The 16,424-nt window shown below is 37.5% G+C and overlaps 4 protein-coding genes across 4 annotated transcripts; 1 reads left to right on the top strand and 3 right to left on the bottom strand.

Moving 5' to 3' along the window:
• Positions 1-785: 785 nt before the first annotated feature.
• On the bottom strand, positions 786-5,639 carry LOC106400495 (cactin-like). The gene is made up of 13 exons (XM_013840852.3): positions 5,417-5,639; positions 4,603-4,927; positions 4,420-4,511; positions 4,043-4,142; positions 3,831-3,902; positions 3,611-3,673; positions 3,382-3,522; positions 2,760-2,855; positions 2,293-2,577; positions 1,902-2,201; positions 1,630-1,806; positions 1,286-1,552; positions 786-1,191 (listed from the first exon to the last, which is right to left on the bottom strand). The coding sequence occupies exons 2-13, from the start codon at positions 4,906-4,908 to the stop codon at positions 1,072-1,074; spliced, it is 2,019 nt and encodes a 672-aa protein (XP_013696306.2). The 5' UTR covers positions 4,909-4,927; positions 5,417-5,639; the 3' UTR covers positions 786-1,071.
• Positions 5,640-5,747: 108 nt separating this feature from the next.
• Positions 5,748-7,778, bottom strand: LOC106400497 (uncharacterized protein At1g03900-like). Its single transcript, XM_013840854.3, has 3 exons — positions 7,201-7,778; positions 6,181-6,444; positions 5,748-6,084 (listed from the first exon to the last, which is right to left on the bottom strand). Exons 1-3 carry the CDS (start codon positions 7,693-7,695, stop codon positions 6,022-6,024), a joined length of 822 nt encoding a protein of 273 aa, XP_013696308.2. The 5' UTR covers positions 7,696-7,778; the 3' UTR covers positions 5,748-6,021.
• Positions 7,779-9,821: 2,043 nt separating this feature from the next.
• On the top strand, positions 9,822-12,650 carry LOC106400496 (pre-mRNA-splicing factor SLU7-A-like). Its single transcript, XM_013840853.3, has 9 exons — positions 9,822-9,949; positions 10,295-10,571; positions 10,663-11,076; positions 11,174-11,309; positions 11,393-11,692; positions 11,800-12,016; positions 12,103-12,206; positions 12,300-12,368; positions 12,457-12,650. The coding sequence occupies exons 1-9, from the start codon at positions 9,934-9,936 to the stop codon at positions 12,529-12,531; spliced, it is 1,608 nt and encodes a 535-aa protein (XP_013696307.2). The 5' UTR covers positions 9,822-9,933; the 3' UTR covers positions 12,532-12,650.
• A 143-nt stretch (positions 12,651-12,793) lies between these two features.
• On the bottom strand, positions 12,794-15,354 carry LOC106400498 (cruciferin CRU4). The gene is made up of 4 exons (XM_048757711.1): positions 15,024-15,354; positions 14,319-14,605; positions 13,496-13,924; positions 12,794-13,402 (listed from the first exon to the last, which is right to left on the bottom strand). The coding sequence occupies exons 1-4, from the start codon at positions 15,301-15,303 to the stop codon at positions 13,001-13,003; spliced, it is 1,398 nt and encodes a 465-aa protein (XP_048613668.1). The 5' UTR covers positions 15,304-15,354; the 3' UTR covers positions 12,794-13,000.
• Between the last annotated feature and the right edge of the window lie 1,070 nt (positions 15,355-16,424).

The following is a 16,424-nucleotide window of genomic DNA, read 5'->3' as shown; positions in this document are numbered from 1 at the left end:
AATTGTTTACAAATGGTTCTGATGTTGACGATCATCATTTAATTTAGTGGTTGTCTCTACTCCCTTTACGCGCTAATTTTTCATTTTCAAAAAGCTTCATTAAACACACGAATGGTTGTTATAAATATGGAAAACTTGTTATGTTAGTTAATTTACGAACTAAAATGAATAGAGAAGCCAAGAATGTATAGTTATGTTTTATTGGTCTAATTTCTTGTTATATCATGTGTGACTATATACCGTATATGATGATATGTTTTTGTGTATAAACTACAAAATTCAAATAATTCAATCGTGTATCGTTACACTGTATTTAATATAACTCTAACTCATCAAATTCAATTCAGTTTGCATGTATTCCAACTCTGGTTTACTGGTTTATTGAGACTAGAAACTTTCACTAGCATTGAGCTAACTGTTTGGTATATATGAATTGTGAATATAACAGCAAACAAAGAAACTATATAGAATAATTAATTTCGAAGAAAAGTCTTATATAAATAATATGTTATCATTATTTTTTTGTCTTGGGGTGGTGGAGTTTGGAGAAAAAGAGACATCGAAGTGGAGATGAAAAGGAAATGAAAGTCGGACTAAATAATATCTTCTACTCCACTACTTAAGTTACCAACAGAATCTTTTTATAAGCATTATGATGTTGAGATCTCAACCTAAACAAACTTCACGACATAACTCTCTTCGTCCCTCGTCAGCAACAAGATATATCACATTCATGTCTACACACCCACTTTTCCACATAAACTAATGTAATAACTCACCAAAAAAGTACTCACAGAATCACCAGCTCCACATTTTTGCGTCAATGATCAACATCCAGTTGTTAGTAATCATCATTACATCCTAATATATTGAGACAAACTGACTTTCTTCTATTATGTTTGATAATCAGTTTCAATGAAAATAGTGTAGCATAGTACATATTCTTCTCATCTTAGAAAACAACAGTCCAGATCTGGTTCCCACAATCAAGAGTGTGTATTTTGCCATTTTGTTACGAACAAGGCTTAATAAACTGCCAACATCGTATTCTCCGGCCAAACACCAATCAGTTTATCGCCTGTAACGGTGTCGTTTGAAGTTGAAGTACAGATGCAAAATCCCACGCTCAAACGTGCATTTGAAACCTTTCTTGTGAGAATACTCCCATTCCTTATTCACAATCCGGAACGCCTGCAAAACAAAAAAGAACAAATTGATCACCATGATAACACAGAGAGGTGATAGTGAAAAACAACACAGAGGTGATGGTTCTGAGAGTACTCACAATGTCTTCATAAGGCGGACCAGCATGGAACCGGATCATACAAGTTTCGGAGCTTGTCCCATCTTTTTCTATAGTGAACGTGGGAGCCTTGATCTTATCTACTAAATCTGGATAGAAGATGTTGAACTTGTACCCTTGAACGGTTTTTGGAGGCGGGTTATCGTGATCATAGTGAGTCTGGTTATACTTATTCCACTCGTAACCTGTGTGGACTCGGTTGAAGTACTTCGGTTTTCTTGGCCGGTACTTGTCATGCCACCAGTATACCTATAGAAGAAGATTCTATTTCAATATTTCCACTCTGGGAAGAACAGAGAAGATTAGTAATATAGCAAAAGGGGTACCTCAGAATCAAGGTTCACTTCAGCTTTAGAGCCAAATACAGCATCTCCTTCTTCCATTTCTCCCATTGCTTTCATTGCTTTAAACTCCAAGTTATCTTCCACAGGTGGTGGTTTTGACACCATAGCTTCTTTCATCCGCTTCTTCTGTTTCTCCAGCACAACCATCCGTTTCAATTCCTGTTATAGTCACAATCATATTTTAGGTCAGTAAAAGCATCAACGGCAAACAATTCATGGGCAAAAGTTGATTGTAGGAACAGTTAAAAGAGTACCAGTAGCTTCTTGTCTTCCTCGGGATCGATTGCTTCTTCACGATCATCACCTTGCATGAGCTCTGGCGAAAACGAACCAGCCGCTTCTGCTTCCACATCAGCTTCTTCGTCTTCTTCCTCCGCAATAGGCTCTGGAGAGAATGCTTCTTCAGCATCTGAATGATTCATATCGTTTATCTCCTCCTCGTTTCCTTCAGCCACATGTGATAAGCGGTGATTAACTTCTACATCCTCTGAACGTTGCTCGAGGCGGTGTAGATGTCTCCTCAGCATCTCAGCGTGTATTTCCTTCAAGCAAGCCTATTTGAACATCAAGATAGTCAGTGAGTATGCAAAAATAGATACTATGTTTTCAAAATCTAACACCTCAAGTTCATCCACACGCAGATACCTTTGCCTTGTATATATCGAGGCGTTTAAGAACGGCTTCCCAATACTCTACTACTTTCGCTGACCCAGAACGCAGCTGGGACTCGATGTCCAACTGCAGTTCTACAAGCTCCAAGTGGGTCTTCCCATCAAGAAGTTTTCTCACGTCACCTTCAACACCAGCGTGTAGTCCCCTCTCTTGAGCAAGCAATTCTGCAGGAGGCTCCTCCCCTCTAACTCTAGCACGGTCCAAAGCATCCCTTTTACGAGCTTCAGCTAACTCCCAATCGCATACCACAATAAGTGCCTGGAAAAATTCAATGGTATTAAGTACACAAGTTTACTCCAATGCATGTTATACGTGTAATAGCATCAAAAAGAGTCAACATGTGGGTCCATATAAGGTATCAAAATTCCACACATGCACAATCGCTTCAAACCTATGAACCACCTCGAATGCCGAAATTTGAGTCTCGTTGAAGAAAATACCTCCCAATACTGTACGCGTGTTGGAGTTGCCCGATCTGAATCCAGATACATTTTGATATCATCACGAAGCTCTTCCATATCTTTAACACTGAGTCCCTGCATTACACATATCAAGAGTACGTTAATTTTAGTAAAAAAGCGTCACAACAATACTCTCTCATTGTTCACTAAAAGAGAACAACCACATATCTTTGTTTAACGAGAAATCTACACTCGATTTCAAAAGCAATTAATCCAGAATCATTCTCGCATTCTGCTTCCCCATTTTTTTTATCAAAGCTTTTACACTAAACGACATAGAGGTCGTCTATGCTGAGCTCAGATTTCAGCCAATATCCTATATATAGATTTTTGGGGTCAGTTAGCTGATGCATATGTTGGTTACATTTACAAGAGATACCCTTAAAAGTAACCAACATAGTGCTACCTAAACATCTAAGTTGCTAATGGCTCAGACTTGCAGAAAACTTATCTAATCTGAAGCTTCTTCCCTCTCTCCACAACCCAACTGGTTCCAAACACTGAAAATATTATGGAACTAACCTAACACCGACAAAGTAAAGACCGAAGTGAAAAAGCCCTACCATCTGGTTTTACCATCTAGCAACATCTTTGTAAATACCTTGAAAACCATGTAAGGTTCACTGAGCTCGATATCCATATCATCTGAACCATCCAAGTGCTTACAGAGGACGTCAATAGGCTTCAGTCGCCCTTCACGCAATCTGATCTCTGACCTCACCTTGCTTTGATCGAAATGGAACTGTAGATCAAACATATATATCAAAGAATGTATGCCAAGCTAATATTCAAGAGGATTATTTGCAAAAACAAAGAAAACGCAATTATACCTCCTCCTCCTTCTTCTCCCAGTCTTGAAACTCAGCTCGTGCACGTTCTCTAGCCAATAATGCCTGCAGAGAATAACATTTTTAGGTCGATAGCTAGACAGTAATAACCAAATCAGAAAGCTAGTTGGTTACTAGATTTAATCGTATGCATCCTCCTGGACGAAATGATTTTGTGAAAGAGATAGGCCTCTATATATTTTCAACATGAAAAAAAAGTTACCATTTCTTCCTCATGTCGAGCTTTCTCCACTGCTCTCTCTTCTCTCCTCTTCTTAACCTTTTCAACCTCTGTCTGCACATTCAGCCGAAGTGATAAATACATAGACCAGAAAGCTCATTCCACTAAACAAAATAACACATAATTAACCGAGAACATAAAAATCTCATCTCCTCTGTCCTTATTTTGTAATCAAGAATGCTTATTGTACTTACCATTCTTTCTCCCCGTCTTCTTTTCTCAGCTTTAACCGAAAACTCCTCCAACGGTACTCCATGGTGAACATCTTTTTCAATTTTCTTCCGCCACACAAATCTGAAATTAATAGAATTCCACGCATGAGAACTGCGTACTCTTCAGAACCGGTTACTCTTTAAGTATAAATCGATTACATGCAATCAAGATAACAAACTTATAACTGCCAATTGAACGAGTAGAGAAAAAGAAGCTGCATCTTATGATTATGTACTTGTCTATGTTACAACTAGGAATGAACTACATACTCTATAATCCTCCTACATCCAATCCTCCAGTAAAATCAGAAAAGAAAATAATCATCTCTAACCATTTTCTTTAAAGTGATTTCACTTACGTCTCCGTGAGATTCGAATCTCCAAACGGGTTTGAGTCATTGGAGTACCCAGACACTGACTGAGTCTTCAGTTTCTTTGCTGCACGTAATGCCTACAAAGAATTAAACGAATAGCATAAAAATTTAGTAACACGTTCCAACACATAGAAGAGTTTAACACAACAAAGCACGCAAACCAAGTACCTTCTTCTGAGCCTTTCTGGCGATATACTCCTTGATTTCTTCCTCTGAAGGCTTCTTAGACGAAGAAGTTCTCTTCTTACTCTTCCGCCCACCATCGCTATCAGAGGAATCATCGCTTGAATAACGGCGTCGACGGCTGCTGCTGCTTCTGCCCTTCCCCCTCCTGGAACTCCTGGGCGGGGACAAATCATCAGAACCGTCCGATTCAGAGGAGTAAGAGTCGGACTCAGACTCAGACTCATCTCTCCGCTTCTTCTGCTTCGCATATCTATCTCTGTCTCTGCTACTCTTACCATGAGAACCCATATTTGAAACAGTATCCCCTCTGTCGTCGAAAGATAACATATAATCAGTCGCTCACCCTTAATTCACAATAAAGAATATTCAAAGAGACAGAGTCCCTCGAAACGAACATCTAAACCTTAAGAGCATGATTAACTCCGGTCTCTTAGCCGGATTCTTAACTCATGACTTGACTTTTTTTTTTTACGGCTACAAGAGCCAGCTCTTATCTCTTAAAATCTAAGAAAAACTAAGAACCCGAGACTCCTTAGCTGAAGCTAAGAACCCAGACTAGGTTAATCATGGTCTAAGTAACTCAGTTCCGAAATTTTCTTGTGAATTAGCAGAAACCAGCGGAATCAGAAACGCTCATGCGGTACTCATTTCCCAAGAAAACTAATCCAGATAACGCGATTCAGCTAAAGCGAAAAGTAAAAGATCCTTGTTGAACAACTTTCACCACCAGAAATGGAGCCTACGCGAAACTGTAGAGCCAAAAAAAAACAGCGTAAAGAGAAGAGAAAACGCATACCTAAATCGGAAACGGAAGATTTGAAATCAGTGGCGGTGACGAAGGTTGCAGAGACTTCTCCTCCCCGATAGATATGGAAAACAAAAGGGGAAGATTTAACGAGTTCGGTTAATGGAAAACCGGGAGATTCTAGAAGTTCGTTTACCAAAAATACAATCATGTGGAACCAATCACCCGGTTAAGAGAAAACCGGCCGTTGAAGAGACTTAACGACTGGGTTACCAGAAAATTGGCCAAATAATATATGACTAATCAATCGGATTTTAAGTATTTTAACTAACCAGCATTAACACCGATCAAAGCCGTGAGTGCTTATAATTTTTTCTCCAAATTGGAACAAGTAACAATCTTCTTATCTGTAAACTTATTAAATCTCAAGATCCAGCAGATGTAACAAACATGATTTGAAAAGGAAAAAAAAATAATACAACAGGGAGTGTTGGGATCACAAAGAAGCGCACATCAATCTACCAGTAAACATACATTATATTGAAAAAACTTCAGGTTGCTGTTTGTCCTGGTGCACTAATGTCTCTTGCTCTCAAGTCACAAGAAGATGAAGCCGGACGGGTCCAAGACCTTAGATATTTCGCACTCCTTTGTGATCAGAAAGCTGCCCAACCTGCAGCTCCTGACGATCCTGATCCCTTTGTTGAAGGAAGATTCTTCTGCAGAGCGAGTACACACCAAAATGAAGGATTCAGTGGTTCAAATGTCGTTTTTGGTTGAGTTAAGATGCTTTAAGATGAAAACGGTTTGCTTACCTTGAGCTGAGATAGATCAGACAGAGGATTGTCCCTGCGTCTTGTGTTATCCGTTGGTTCCTTTGAACCACCAGATGCAATCCTTGAAGCGATAGGATCATTTGGTGGAGGCGGTAAAGGAGACCTGGTTTTTGTAGCAGCACTTGGTGGTGGAGCAAGTGCTAGAGGTTTAGGCTTCCCGTTCCCTGAAAGAGCAGCTGAGAGCATCCCAGTGCCACTTGTCGTTGGTTTGGGCTTCACGTTGATTCTTATGGTTTCACCTTCCTTTAAACCCATCAAAAACAAAACATTCTTTTTAGCTTCTACAGAGTTAATACGAAAATTTTGCTGCAGGTAAGATATAGAGAGTTTTAAGTATAAAAACAGAGACTCTCCTCATTGTAGCAAGATACTGAATCCACAGTTAGGTTTCAAAAGCAGATAAACTAATATGAGCATGACCTCAACAAAATCAAAAAGGTCAATGTCTACTCCTGGGAAAAGATGCTAGATCCTGAACCATTAATGAAGACTAAACGAGCAAAATGAGAACTTTTGCAGCATTCAATTTGATTCCACGACTTATAACCCAAAAATCATGAGCAGGAACTCCAGTCACATCAAAAACAATTCTTTTTTCTTTTAAATAAAGACTATAGCCTAAGGATCCGGACGTTCATAGTGAGTATGAAGGTTTACCAGAATATAAAAGTGGGACATTCTCTCGTTTATGCAACAAAGTATTGATCAGAGACTAACACATGGTGACATTACCCATAAAAATCTCAGCACAAACCATAAAAATTACAGCGAAATACTTACCCTGTGGCAATCTAAATACTACCAATTACACTAACAATGTAATCCAAAGACGACGACAAGAGCAGATCTACTAGCAATGACAACGGTGCTACAAAACGCATCTGAAATGAATCAACTTCACACTAAATTTGGCAGTTTTTTTTTTCATAAAGTGATCATCAGCTTTACGCATTGATGATCTTATCTTAATCCCTAAAGCTTATGAACAGATCCGCTTACCTTCAATCTATGATTAACAGCGGGATGAATATCAATGTGATCATCACTCTCACTCGTCTCCCCAGCCTCCTTCTCCTTCTCCCTCCTCACATACTTCTCATGATCCGACAACGCCACGTTGAAATCAAACGCCTCGTTCCTCTCCGCGAACCCCAGCCCGATGAACGCGTACTTCCCACGCCCGTCGTCGATCCTGAGCACGAAATACCTAGACGAATCGAGCGACGGCTCGACGGAGTTCTCTCTCCTGGCGGGATCCACGAAACACGCCGCGAACAGATCGCCGGAGCTCGAGTCCTCGAGGCGGATCTCGCATCGGTCCTTGCAGGAGACGACGCGGAGCCTGCCGGACCAGATCTTGTCTGACTGGAGCCATTCGCCGCACTTGTACCCGCCGGACGTGGTTCGCGGCGGGATCTTGTAGACGGAGACCTCGCGCACCACGAGGAGCGTGTGCTCGAAGGTCTCCTCCTCTTCTTCCCCCTCGAACGACATTGGATTCTCGGAGAAGAATCTGCGTGACCTCTGCTGAGACGAGAGTTATGGAGAAAGACGTGTGTGAAGCTTTGACGATCGCTGCGGACTTTTGAAGCATATACGAACCCTTTTTTTCAATTTAATTTAATTTAATTTAATGAATTCCCTGTTTATTAATCGAGGAATATTTTGAAGCATATACGACATTGAATTCTCTCAAAAAAAATACGTGTGACCTCAATTTTGTAATAATTTAAAAAAAAATTTATTGCTTATATGTCAATCAATTAGTTAGTTAATTAATCATACGTGTCAGCTTCACATTGAAATTAAAAACATGTTGGTTCAATTCGATTTTTATATCTCACTAGAAACATTTAATATCAACTATATGATATCATATGATATTAACTAAAGTAAAGTGACTATTTATTATATATTATTTCCTTAAATAAAATCTACTGAATTACCTAATGTGATTATGATATATATAATAATTAATGATTTTAAATAATGAAAATTTACGAATAATATGTATGCTTTCTATCTTTTTTGTTTAATTATTTATTATTAAAATAAATTACACAATTACATTAATCATATATTAAAAATTTAGATTTTTTTGTATATGTTGTATTTTGAATTTTTCAAAACGAGTATAAATTACTAAAATGTTAAAAGTCTCACATAAACTTTTGTGATCAATGTTTAATTTTTTTTCAATAATAATATACAATGATAATAAAATCATATAAATAAATAATTTTATTTTAATAGGTATTTATGTTAATATATATACTTCATATCGTTTAAATTTAACTATATATCATATACGATAGATAAAATTGATTGTTTGGATTTATTTATTCTAAAATGGTTGTGAATAAACAAGAACGGTCATTTGATTTATATATGCAAGTCAATTTATTACATAATAGTAACTGATTTCTTAGTTATTTAATATATAATTATTATTTTATTATTTTATATTATGCAGGAAAATATAAAATAATTATTTATTCTGCACAAGACGCAAATATTAACTAAGTATGTATCTATTTAATAATTTTGAATCTTAAACATTTTCTAAATCCTAGGCCAAAATAAAAGAAAAAAATGAGAATAAACTCAAAAATAAATATTTATATCGAGCAATAACCAAAATGATACAAAAAGAGCAAAAAATATCGAAGATAGATAGGATTGACACGTGAACGTAAACTTCTCATAACCATAATTAACTTTTAAATTGCTAAATCATGATATAAAACCGAGCTGACATAGTTTCATTGTAACCAAATGGTAGACATGGAATTCTTCGACCTAAACGTTAGGTTTTTATGCGATAAATAATTTTTTGACCTAAAATATTTTTAAAAATGAGATCAGTTCATTAGTAAACAAATTATGTAATTAACAAAAAAGTTTTTAAAAAATTGTTTAAGGGCCAAATATATTAATTCGATCAATAATATAATTTTTTTTCCATACGATATTTCTTAAATAATTTTCATATAAATTTAGTTATTACTATTTGGTAAGTGCTACCAATATCCTTAAGAGATTTAATTAATTACTCTAACCAAAATTTTGTAATATTCTAATTTTGAAATTTCATAATATTCAAAATTAAGAAATTTCGTAATATTCTAAAGAATCACAAATTTATGTAATATTAAAAAAATATGAGTAATTTAATCAATTTTTAAAAGAATACTATCAGATATTTTGTGTTTTTATCGGATCAATGGTATCAGATCGCATGTTAATAGTGAATTTTTGGGTTTTTATCAGGTTCTATCGGATTTTTAATTCTAATTTTTCATTAAATCTGAACTGGATTATGTACGGTGTATTGGGTCTATAGGTTCAACCACGAATGTAGGTCGGATATGAAAACAATTCTTAAAACTCAAACATCACTATATTTCGAACAAATACCAAAGAAAAAACAAAACAAAAAACAAATGAAAAATAATGGTAGTTTGTAAATCAGATTTCGATCTATAAAAGAAAAACAAACCCGCGTTTTCCAAGCGCGGATCAAAATCTAGTTATCCTTAAGAGATTTAATTAATTACTCTAAACATATTAATCAACTTAATCACAAAACGATGCCGTTTTAGCGGTGGACCGCCTTACGTTAAACGATGCCGTTTTGCGTTTTTGTTTTTCTTTATCAACCTTGTTTCCTCGCACTTTTATATATCTCTTGTTGGCCTGAGAGAGGAGTCGAAGGATAACAATTCGATAACCATGGCGACGGCTTCAGGTACCGATCCCAATCAGCTTTTTCTTCTACGATTCCATTAGATCCACTTGGAAGCTGGGTTCTTGATTTGGCTGTGAAATTTCCTTTGCTGGCCATGAATCTCGGTTCTGATAATCTTATTTTTCGTATTTTGTAATCAGGAATTTGGGGTTTTTTGTTTTTGTTGGATCCAGTTTGGGATTCTTAAAAGAGAGACTGATTTAGAGTATCTGATTTGATTATTAGCTTAGGTGTTGTTGTTAGGTTAGTTTTGATGATCTTTTGCAATCTGATTTAGGGGGTTTCTTGTAGTTAACACTAGTCTTGTCAATTTTGTTTGAAGTTTCTGAATGTTTTTTTTTGCAGTTGCTTTTAAGTCTAGGGAAGACCATAGGAAGCAAATAGAGTTAGAGGAGGCTCGTAAAGCCGGGCTTGCACCAGCTGAGGTAGATGAGGATGGAAAGGAGATCAATCCTCACATTCCTCAGTATATGTCCTCTGCTCCATGGTACCTCAACTCTGAGAAGCCGAGTCTGAAGCATCAAAGGAAATGGAAGAGTGATCCCAATTACACAAAGTCATGGTACGACAGAGGTGCAAAGATTTACCAAGCTGAGAAATACCGCAAGGGAGCATGTCAAAAGTATATCTCTTTTCTCTGATTCTGAAGATGTTAAAGTTGTTTTGAATTTGTTCAAGTTTCTAACTTTTTCCCGTTTTTTTTTTTTTTAAAGCTGTGGTGCGATGACGCATACTGCGAAGGCGTGTATGGATAGGCCTCGCAAGATTGGAGCGAAGTACACGAACAAGAACATTGCGCCTGATGAAAAGATCGAGAGTTTTGAGCTCGACTATGATGGCAAGAGGGACAGGTGGAATGGGTACGATACTTCGACCTACCATCGCGTGGTAGACCTTTATGAAGCAAAAGAGGATGCGCGGAAGAAGTATCTCAAGGAGCAGCAGATTAAGAAGCTAGAGGAGAAGAACAATAATCAGGAAGGCGATGATGCAGCCAGTGATGGGGACGAAGAAGATGATGACTTGAGGGTCGATGAAGCTAAGGTTGATGAGAGCAGGCAGATGGACTTCGCAAAGGTTGAAAAACGTGTTCGGACAACTGGTGGTGGTAGTACAGGAACTGTAAGGTATGGAGACTACTCTGTTTCTATAATTATTATCATATGTTTATTTGGGTGTGTTTTTATTTGATGCACTAACGATGTAACCTTTTCTTAACTTCAGGAATCTGCGTATCAGAGAAGACACAGCGAAATACCTGTTGAACCTTGATATCAACTCAGCTCATTATGACCCTAAAACTCGATCCATGCGTGAAGACCCACTTCCAGATGCAGATCCGAATGATAAATTTTATTTGGTTAGTTGTAGTTCATCGTTATTGTATCTCATATTATGGTAATCTAAGATACTAACCATATTTTTGCTTAACCATCTATCCAGGGAGATAATCAGTATAGAAACAGTGGCCAAGCTTTGGAGTTCAAACAGATGAACATCCACTCATGGGAAGCATTTGACAAGGGGCAGGACATGCACATGCAAGCTGCTCCATCCCAAGCTGAGCTGCTCTACAAGAATTTCAAGGTGGCTAAGGACAAGCTGAAGACTCATACGAAGGACACAATCATGGAGAAGTACGGGAACGCTTCTACAGAAGATGAAATCCCAATGGAGCTTTTGCTTGGGCAGAGCGAACGACAAGTTGAGTATGACCGAGCAGGGAGGATCATAAAGGGACAGGTACGGTTTATGATGGTTTACTTCACGAATTACCTTCTCATCGTGTGGTATATTGTGCTTTTGTGTGGATTCGTTTCGTTCTTAATACATGATGTTTTTGTTCACAGGAGGTTATACTGCCAAAGAGCAAATACGAGGAAGATGTTCTCGCTAACAATCACACTACTGTTTGGGGCTCGTGGTGGAGAGACCATCAATGGGGATATAGATGTTGCCAGCAGACTATTCGCAATAGTTACTGCACAGGTTCTGCTGGTATTGAGGCTGCAGAGGCTTCCCTTGATCTGATGAAGGCTAATATTGCTCGCAAAGAAGCCTGTGAAGGTTTGTGACTTTGTTTGCTTGCATACGTTTTTGGTTTGTTTGTACGCCTGTGCTAACAAAACAATGAATGGTGTTTTGGTGATCAGATAGCCCAAAGAAGGTTGAAGAGAAGAAGATGGCCGCATGGGGAACCGATGTTCCTGAAGATTTGGAGTTGAACGAGGAGGCACTTGCTAATGCTCTTAAAAAGGTAAGATGGCCGTAGACTCCGTTTATATTTCTCTTCTGTCAAGACGTTTTTATGTCTTGCAGACGTATCTGATACGCATACAATAATGTGCAGGAGGATGAGCGTAAGAGGGAAGAAAAAGATGAGAGGAAGCGCAAATACAATGTCAAATACACCAACGATGTAATGATCTTAGCTTTGCACTCTAGTAGCATCCAATCATACTCTTAAATTGAACGGTTGCTTATAATAATCTCACATTTCATTGCAGGTGACTCCGGAAGAGATGGAAGCTTACAGAATGAAGAGAGTTCACCACGAGGACCCAATGAAGGATTTCATGTGAAAAAAAAATGTTTCTCGTTTCTCCTGTTTTACTATTTTAACCTGAAGAAACCTATTGCATTTGTCTCTGTTTACTCGCAACACTTATGGTGGAAATAAAACTAAAATGTTGTCACTAAAGCTTTTGTGATAGTTTGGCTATTGCTAGTTGCATTCTTATTTATTTCTCTGGAAAATCTACCTAAATCATAGGAAGCATATAAGCTTAAGAGACTAATTATGATTTTATTCTAATTAACAAAGATATATAATTAAAGGAGAAAGATTAACTATGATTTTATTCAGCAAAGAGTTACATGCCTGTGTCAACGATCGCTTCTATACGACGGTCGTTGTTGTACACTAGCCGTCCTTAAAAGCTCAAAAACAAAACAGTTGCCTTAAAGCGTCGAACTTCTTTTGTACATTATTTTTATCACAAACCGTACAAAACCGAACATTCAAACGCTGTTACATCACTAACTCATGCTTCAAGCCTCGACCCTAGGCATACCGTAGCCCATAGGACCACTGCTTTGAGTCAATGTGGTCTCAAGAGTGCTGAACTTAACACTTCTAGCTTCTTGGGGTGAGATCTGATACCCGTTGGATATAACTTCAAGTGGTAAACCTCTCATGACTGAGGTGCGTCCCGCGAGTGTGTTGATCTGTGCGTTGTCGTTGCTCTTGAACTCGATCCACTGAAACTGTTGGCTTGTGGCACGTTTCACGACCGCGAAGCCTTGTGGCACGACAAGTAACTGTCCCTTGGAGATCTCTTGGTCGAACACTCTTTGTCCGTTGTCGTTCACCATCTGTATATGAGCCTTCCCCTTTGTCACGTAGAGCGCCGCGTTTGCGTTCACGTTCCATTGTGGTAGCACCATAGCGTTCTGCGTTGTTTATCCAAATTGTGAAATTAATTATTTATTTTTTTGGGAAAAAAATGTCAGTACAAATTTAAATAAAAGTTTCGTGGAGGTTACGTTATGGATGGAGCCACGAAGAGCGCTAAGGCGGAGGAATCTGAGGATAGGGAGATTGTAGCTGTTGAGTGTGCTAATGTATCCGAGCGATGGCTTGTAGACATCAGCACTTGACGGGTCATCAAGGTTTTCAGTGCATCGCATTGTGCACAAAGTCTCCTCCAAACCATTACCTTCTTCCTGTGGTTGCTGACCGCCTTGGCCTTGTCTCAAGGGTGGTCTAATGACGCCGAATTGACCTTGGACCTTGACGATGTTGCCACGGTTGACTTGCTGGTTTTGAAGTTTTTGAGCTGTCTCGACGCTGATTTTAAAGGCTTGAGCCAAGATCTGAGGTGCGAAGCCATTGAAGATGTTGTTTTGTTTCTGTTGCTGTCGGCCTTGTAGCCATTGCTGTCCTTGTGGGTTGTTTCCGGCTAACAAAAACGGCTGCAGTTCAACATAAAAATATGATTATTAATTTTTCGGTTAATTATTGGGGGGGGGGGGTGGTAAATTAAAAGTCGATTTAAAGCTAATATATGTGAATCATTTGAGTTTATCAATTTTTAAATCGATTATATACAATAATATAAACTAAGAACAACGAGCAGATATATAAATGTTCGAGTCCTATAAATTGTTTAAACAATATCTTCTTAGAAGTTAATACTAACTATCATGTTAATACTTTGTTTTCTATAAAAAGTAGTTGAGGGCTAACCAAAAAAAAAAAAGTTTTATTCTCGATAAGAAAAAGAACTATTCCAACCACAAACCGAAAAATGTTCACTCTTAAGGAAAAAAATCGTTTTCGTGTTTCTTTTGTTGTTGTTAGACTTACTCTGAGGTTGCGGTCAAGCTGGTTCAGGTTATTTGCGATGTCAGCGGCTGCAACAAGAATGAGAGGCTCATTTCCATTGTTGTAGAACCATTGAGCTACACCAGGTGGTGTCGCTATGGTGTCACCGCACCGTAGGTGCTCTACTTTCTGGTGCATGTCACGGAAACCCTGGCCTTGACCCTGACCCTGTCCCTGACCTTGTTCCTGGCCCTGTCCTTGTCCAAATACAGGAGAGTCCATGAATGTCTCGGCGCATCCAGGAGTCACTTTTCCCATTAGAGCATGTCCTATTTCATTATAACAGGAAAAAATATTATTCAAAACATTAAAAAAAAAGGAAATTAGAATGCTCAATCCAAATGAAACAAAAATAAACCGATCTGAACCGGAGAATAACTTTTCATTTGGTTACCGTACGTATAGTCTTAACTTAAAAACATCAGAAGAACAAACCTAAAGTTTACACAACTAACCTCAAACTTATTCTAATAATCAAACCAGTTTTATGTTGACTATTATTTATATAGTAAAATTAAATATATACACACACATTTTATTACCCTTATAGATTTGTATATTTGATTTTGTAGGTTACTATTATTCATGAAATAGAAAATTATATGAATAAAAAAACATACAGAAATTCTGGTAACACACTATAATTAAATATATGGATCGACGATATGTTAGTTAACGGAAACGCACCGTGAACGACGAACGTGAGTTTGCCGGCGTTCAAGAAAGTGGGCAAGTAAAGACCCTGAGGCTCAATGACGAAACGCTCAAAGGCGAAGCCAGAGCAACGGAGCTGAGGTGCATGGTGGTCCCAGACCTCAATGCGACCACCCTCACTCTTGATGATCTGACTCGGCTCGAGTGCATTGAGTTGGTCGAGCTGGCACTCGTTGGGCCACTGCTGAGCAGTGAAGCCATGGAAGAGGGTCAAAAATGTGAAAAAGAAGGAGAGAAGAGAGGTTGGACCCATCTTTTTTTTTTACTTTAATCGTGAGTTAAGCTTCTACTTTTGCCTGCATGGAGTTTCGGTATTTATAGGAGATTTTTGTTGTGCAGCGTGCCTTTGACACCATAATAGCCTTTATTTTTCCTAATTCTGTTAGAAATATAAGAATCAACGAGGTTTAAAAGTATTAAACGGTTTCGGCTAAAATAATTTGATAATATTAGTTGGTGTGACAATTGTTAGACCATGATTAACCCGAGGTTCTTAGAGGAAGTTCTTATCGGAAGTTAAGAAACTGTTTCTTAATTTTTAACTAAAAAAACTAAGAACCGGTTTTTAAAATCTTTATTTAAAAACCGGTTTTTACCTTTTTTAATTAAAAGTTAAAAAACAGTTTCTTAACTTCCGCTAAGAACTCCATCTTAAGAACCTCGGGTTAATCATGTTCTTACCGTCTCCGTTTATATTTTGCTTTTAACGAAATATTAATTGAATTTTGCAAGAAAAGGTATTTTCTGTTTGCTTTCAGTGAGGTCTTGGTTAAATTTATATATGATTTTTCGTGGTATACAAGAAAATGAAACCGGATCAAGATCTTTAAGAGTTGAGTTTTGGTAAGGTTTAGGTTTAAGACGATCGAATTAATGAAATAGGTATTGCTAATGGGAATGACACTCAACATGCATTATGTTGTCTAGTTTGTACATTAATTAAGCTTGTTTTCCGAGTAGAACATCATAACACTTTGGCAAATTAGCTTTTATAGAAACATACACACGCACATTTCTACTCTATAAAGTATGTAATTCCCGTAAGTTGTTGTGATTTAGTATGTTATGTTATACTTAGAAATTATTACGGTTATTCCTATCAGGTGATTAATCATTACGGATGTAATTTTTTTAGAATATAAACTTTCTAAATGCTTAATTCATTTTCATTCCACCAAAATTTTACCAGTTGCAATGAAAAAAAAGAATGAAATATTCTATCTCATTCACTACAAGAAAATGATCTTATTGTGACGAAATTTTGATGCAAAAATTATTTGTCACAAATTTGTTACTTTTTAAATACGTTATTGTGACTTAAGTTTTTTGTCAGAAATGAGTAGCTTTTTCGTCGCAGTATTCTGACGATTTTAA

This window comes from Brassica napus, chromosome C5 (genome assembly GCF_020379485.1).
Source record: "Brassica napus cultivar Da-Ae chromosome C5, Da-Ae, whole genome shotgun sequence".
Classification (NCBI taxonomy): domain Eukaryota; kingdom Viridiplantae; phylum Streptophyta; class Magnoliopsida; order Brassicales; family Brassicaceae; genus Brassica; species Brassica napus.
This window is presented reverse-complemented; position numbering and strand designations above follow the sequence as displayed.

Coding starts and splice junctions, on each gene's coding strand:
- LOC106400498 (XM_048757711.1), bottom strand. CDS start 15,303: ATGGGTCCAACCTCTCTTCTCTCCTTCTTTTTCACATTTTTGACCCTC. Junction 13,925..14,318: donor AGCTTGACCGCAACCTCAGA/GTAAGTCTAACA, acceptor GTTGAACTGCAG/CCGTTTTTGTTAGCCGGAAA. Junction 13,403..13,495: donor TTCGTGGCTCCATCCATAAC/GTAACCTCCACG, acceptor TAAACAACGCAG/AACGCTATGGTGCTACCACA.
- LOC106400496 (XM_013840853.3), top strand. Junction 11,310..11,392: donor CGAATGATAAATTTTATTTG/GTTAGTTGTAGT, acceptor CCATCTATCCAG/GGAGATAATCAGTATAGAAA. Junction 12,207..12,299: donor TTGCTAATGCTCTTAAAAAG/GTAAGATGGCCG, acceptor AATAATGTGCAG/GAGGATGAGCGTAAGAGGGA.
- LOC106400497 (XM_013840854.3), bottom strand. CDS start 7,695: ATGTCGTTCGAGGGGGAAGAAGAGGAGGAGACCTTCGAGCACACGCTC. Junction 6,445..7,200: donor CTGTTAATCATAGATTGAAG/GTAAGCGGATCT, acceptor ATGGGTTTAAAG/GAAGGTGAAACCATAAGAAT. Junction 6,085..6,180: donor CTGATCTATCTCAGCTCAAG/GTAAGCAAACCG, acceptor CTCGCTCTGCAG/AAGAATCTTCCTTCAACAAA.
- LOC106400495 (XM_013840852.3), bottom strand. CDS start 4,908: ATGGGTTCTCATGGTAAGAGTAGCAGAGACAGAGATAGATATGCGAAG. Junction 3,903..4,042: donor GAAGACGGGGAGAAAGAATG/GTAAGTACAATA, acceptor CTGAATGTGCAG/ACAGAGGTTGAAAAGGTTAA. Junction 3,674..3,830: donor CTCGACATGAGGAAGAAATG/GTAACTTTTTTT, acceptor TATTCTCTGCAG/GCATTATTGGCTAGAGAACG.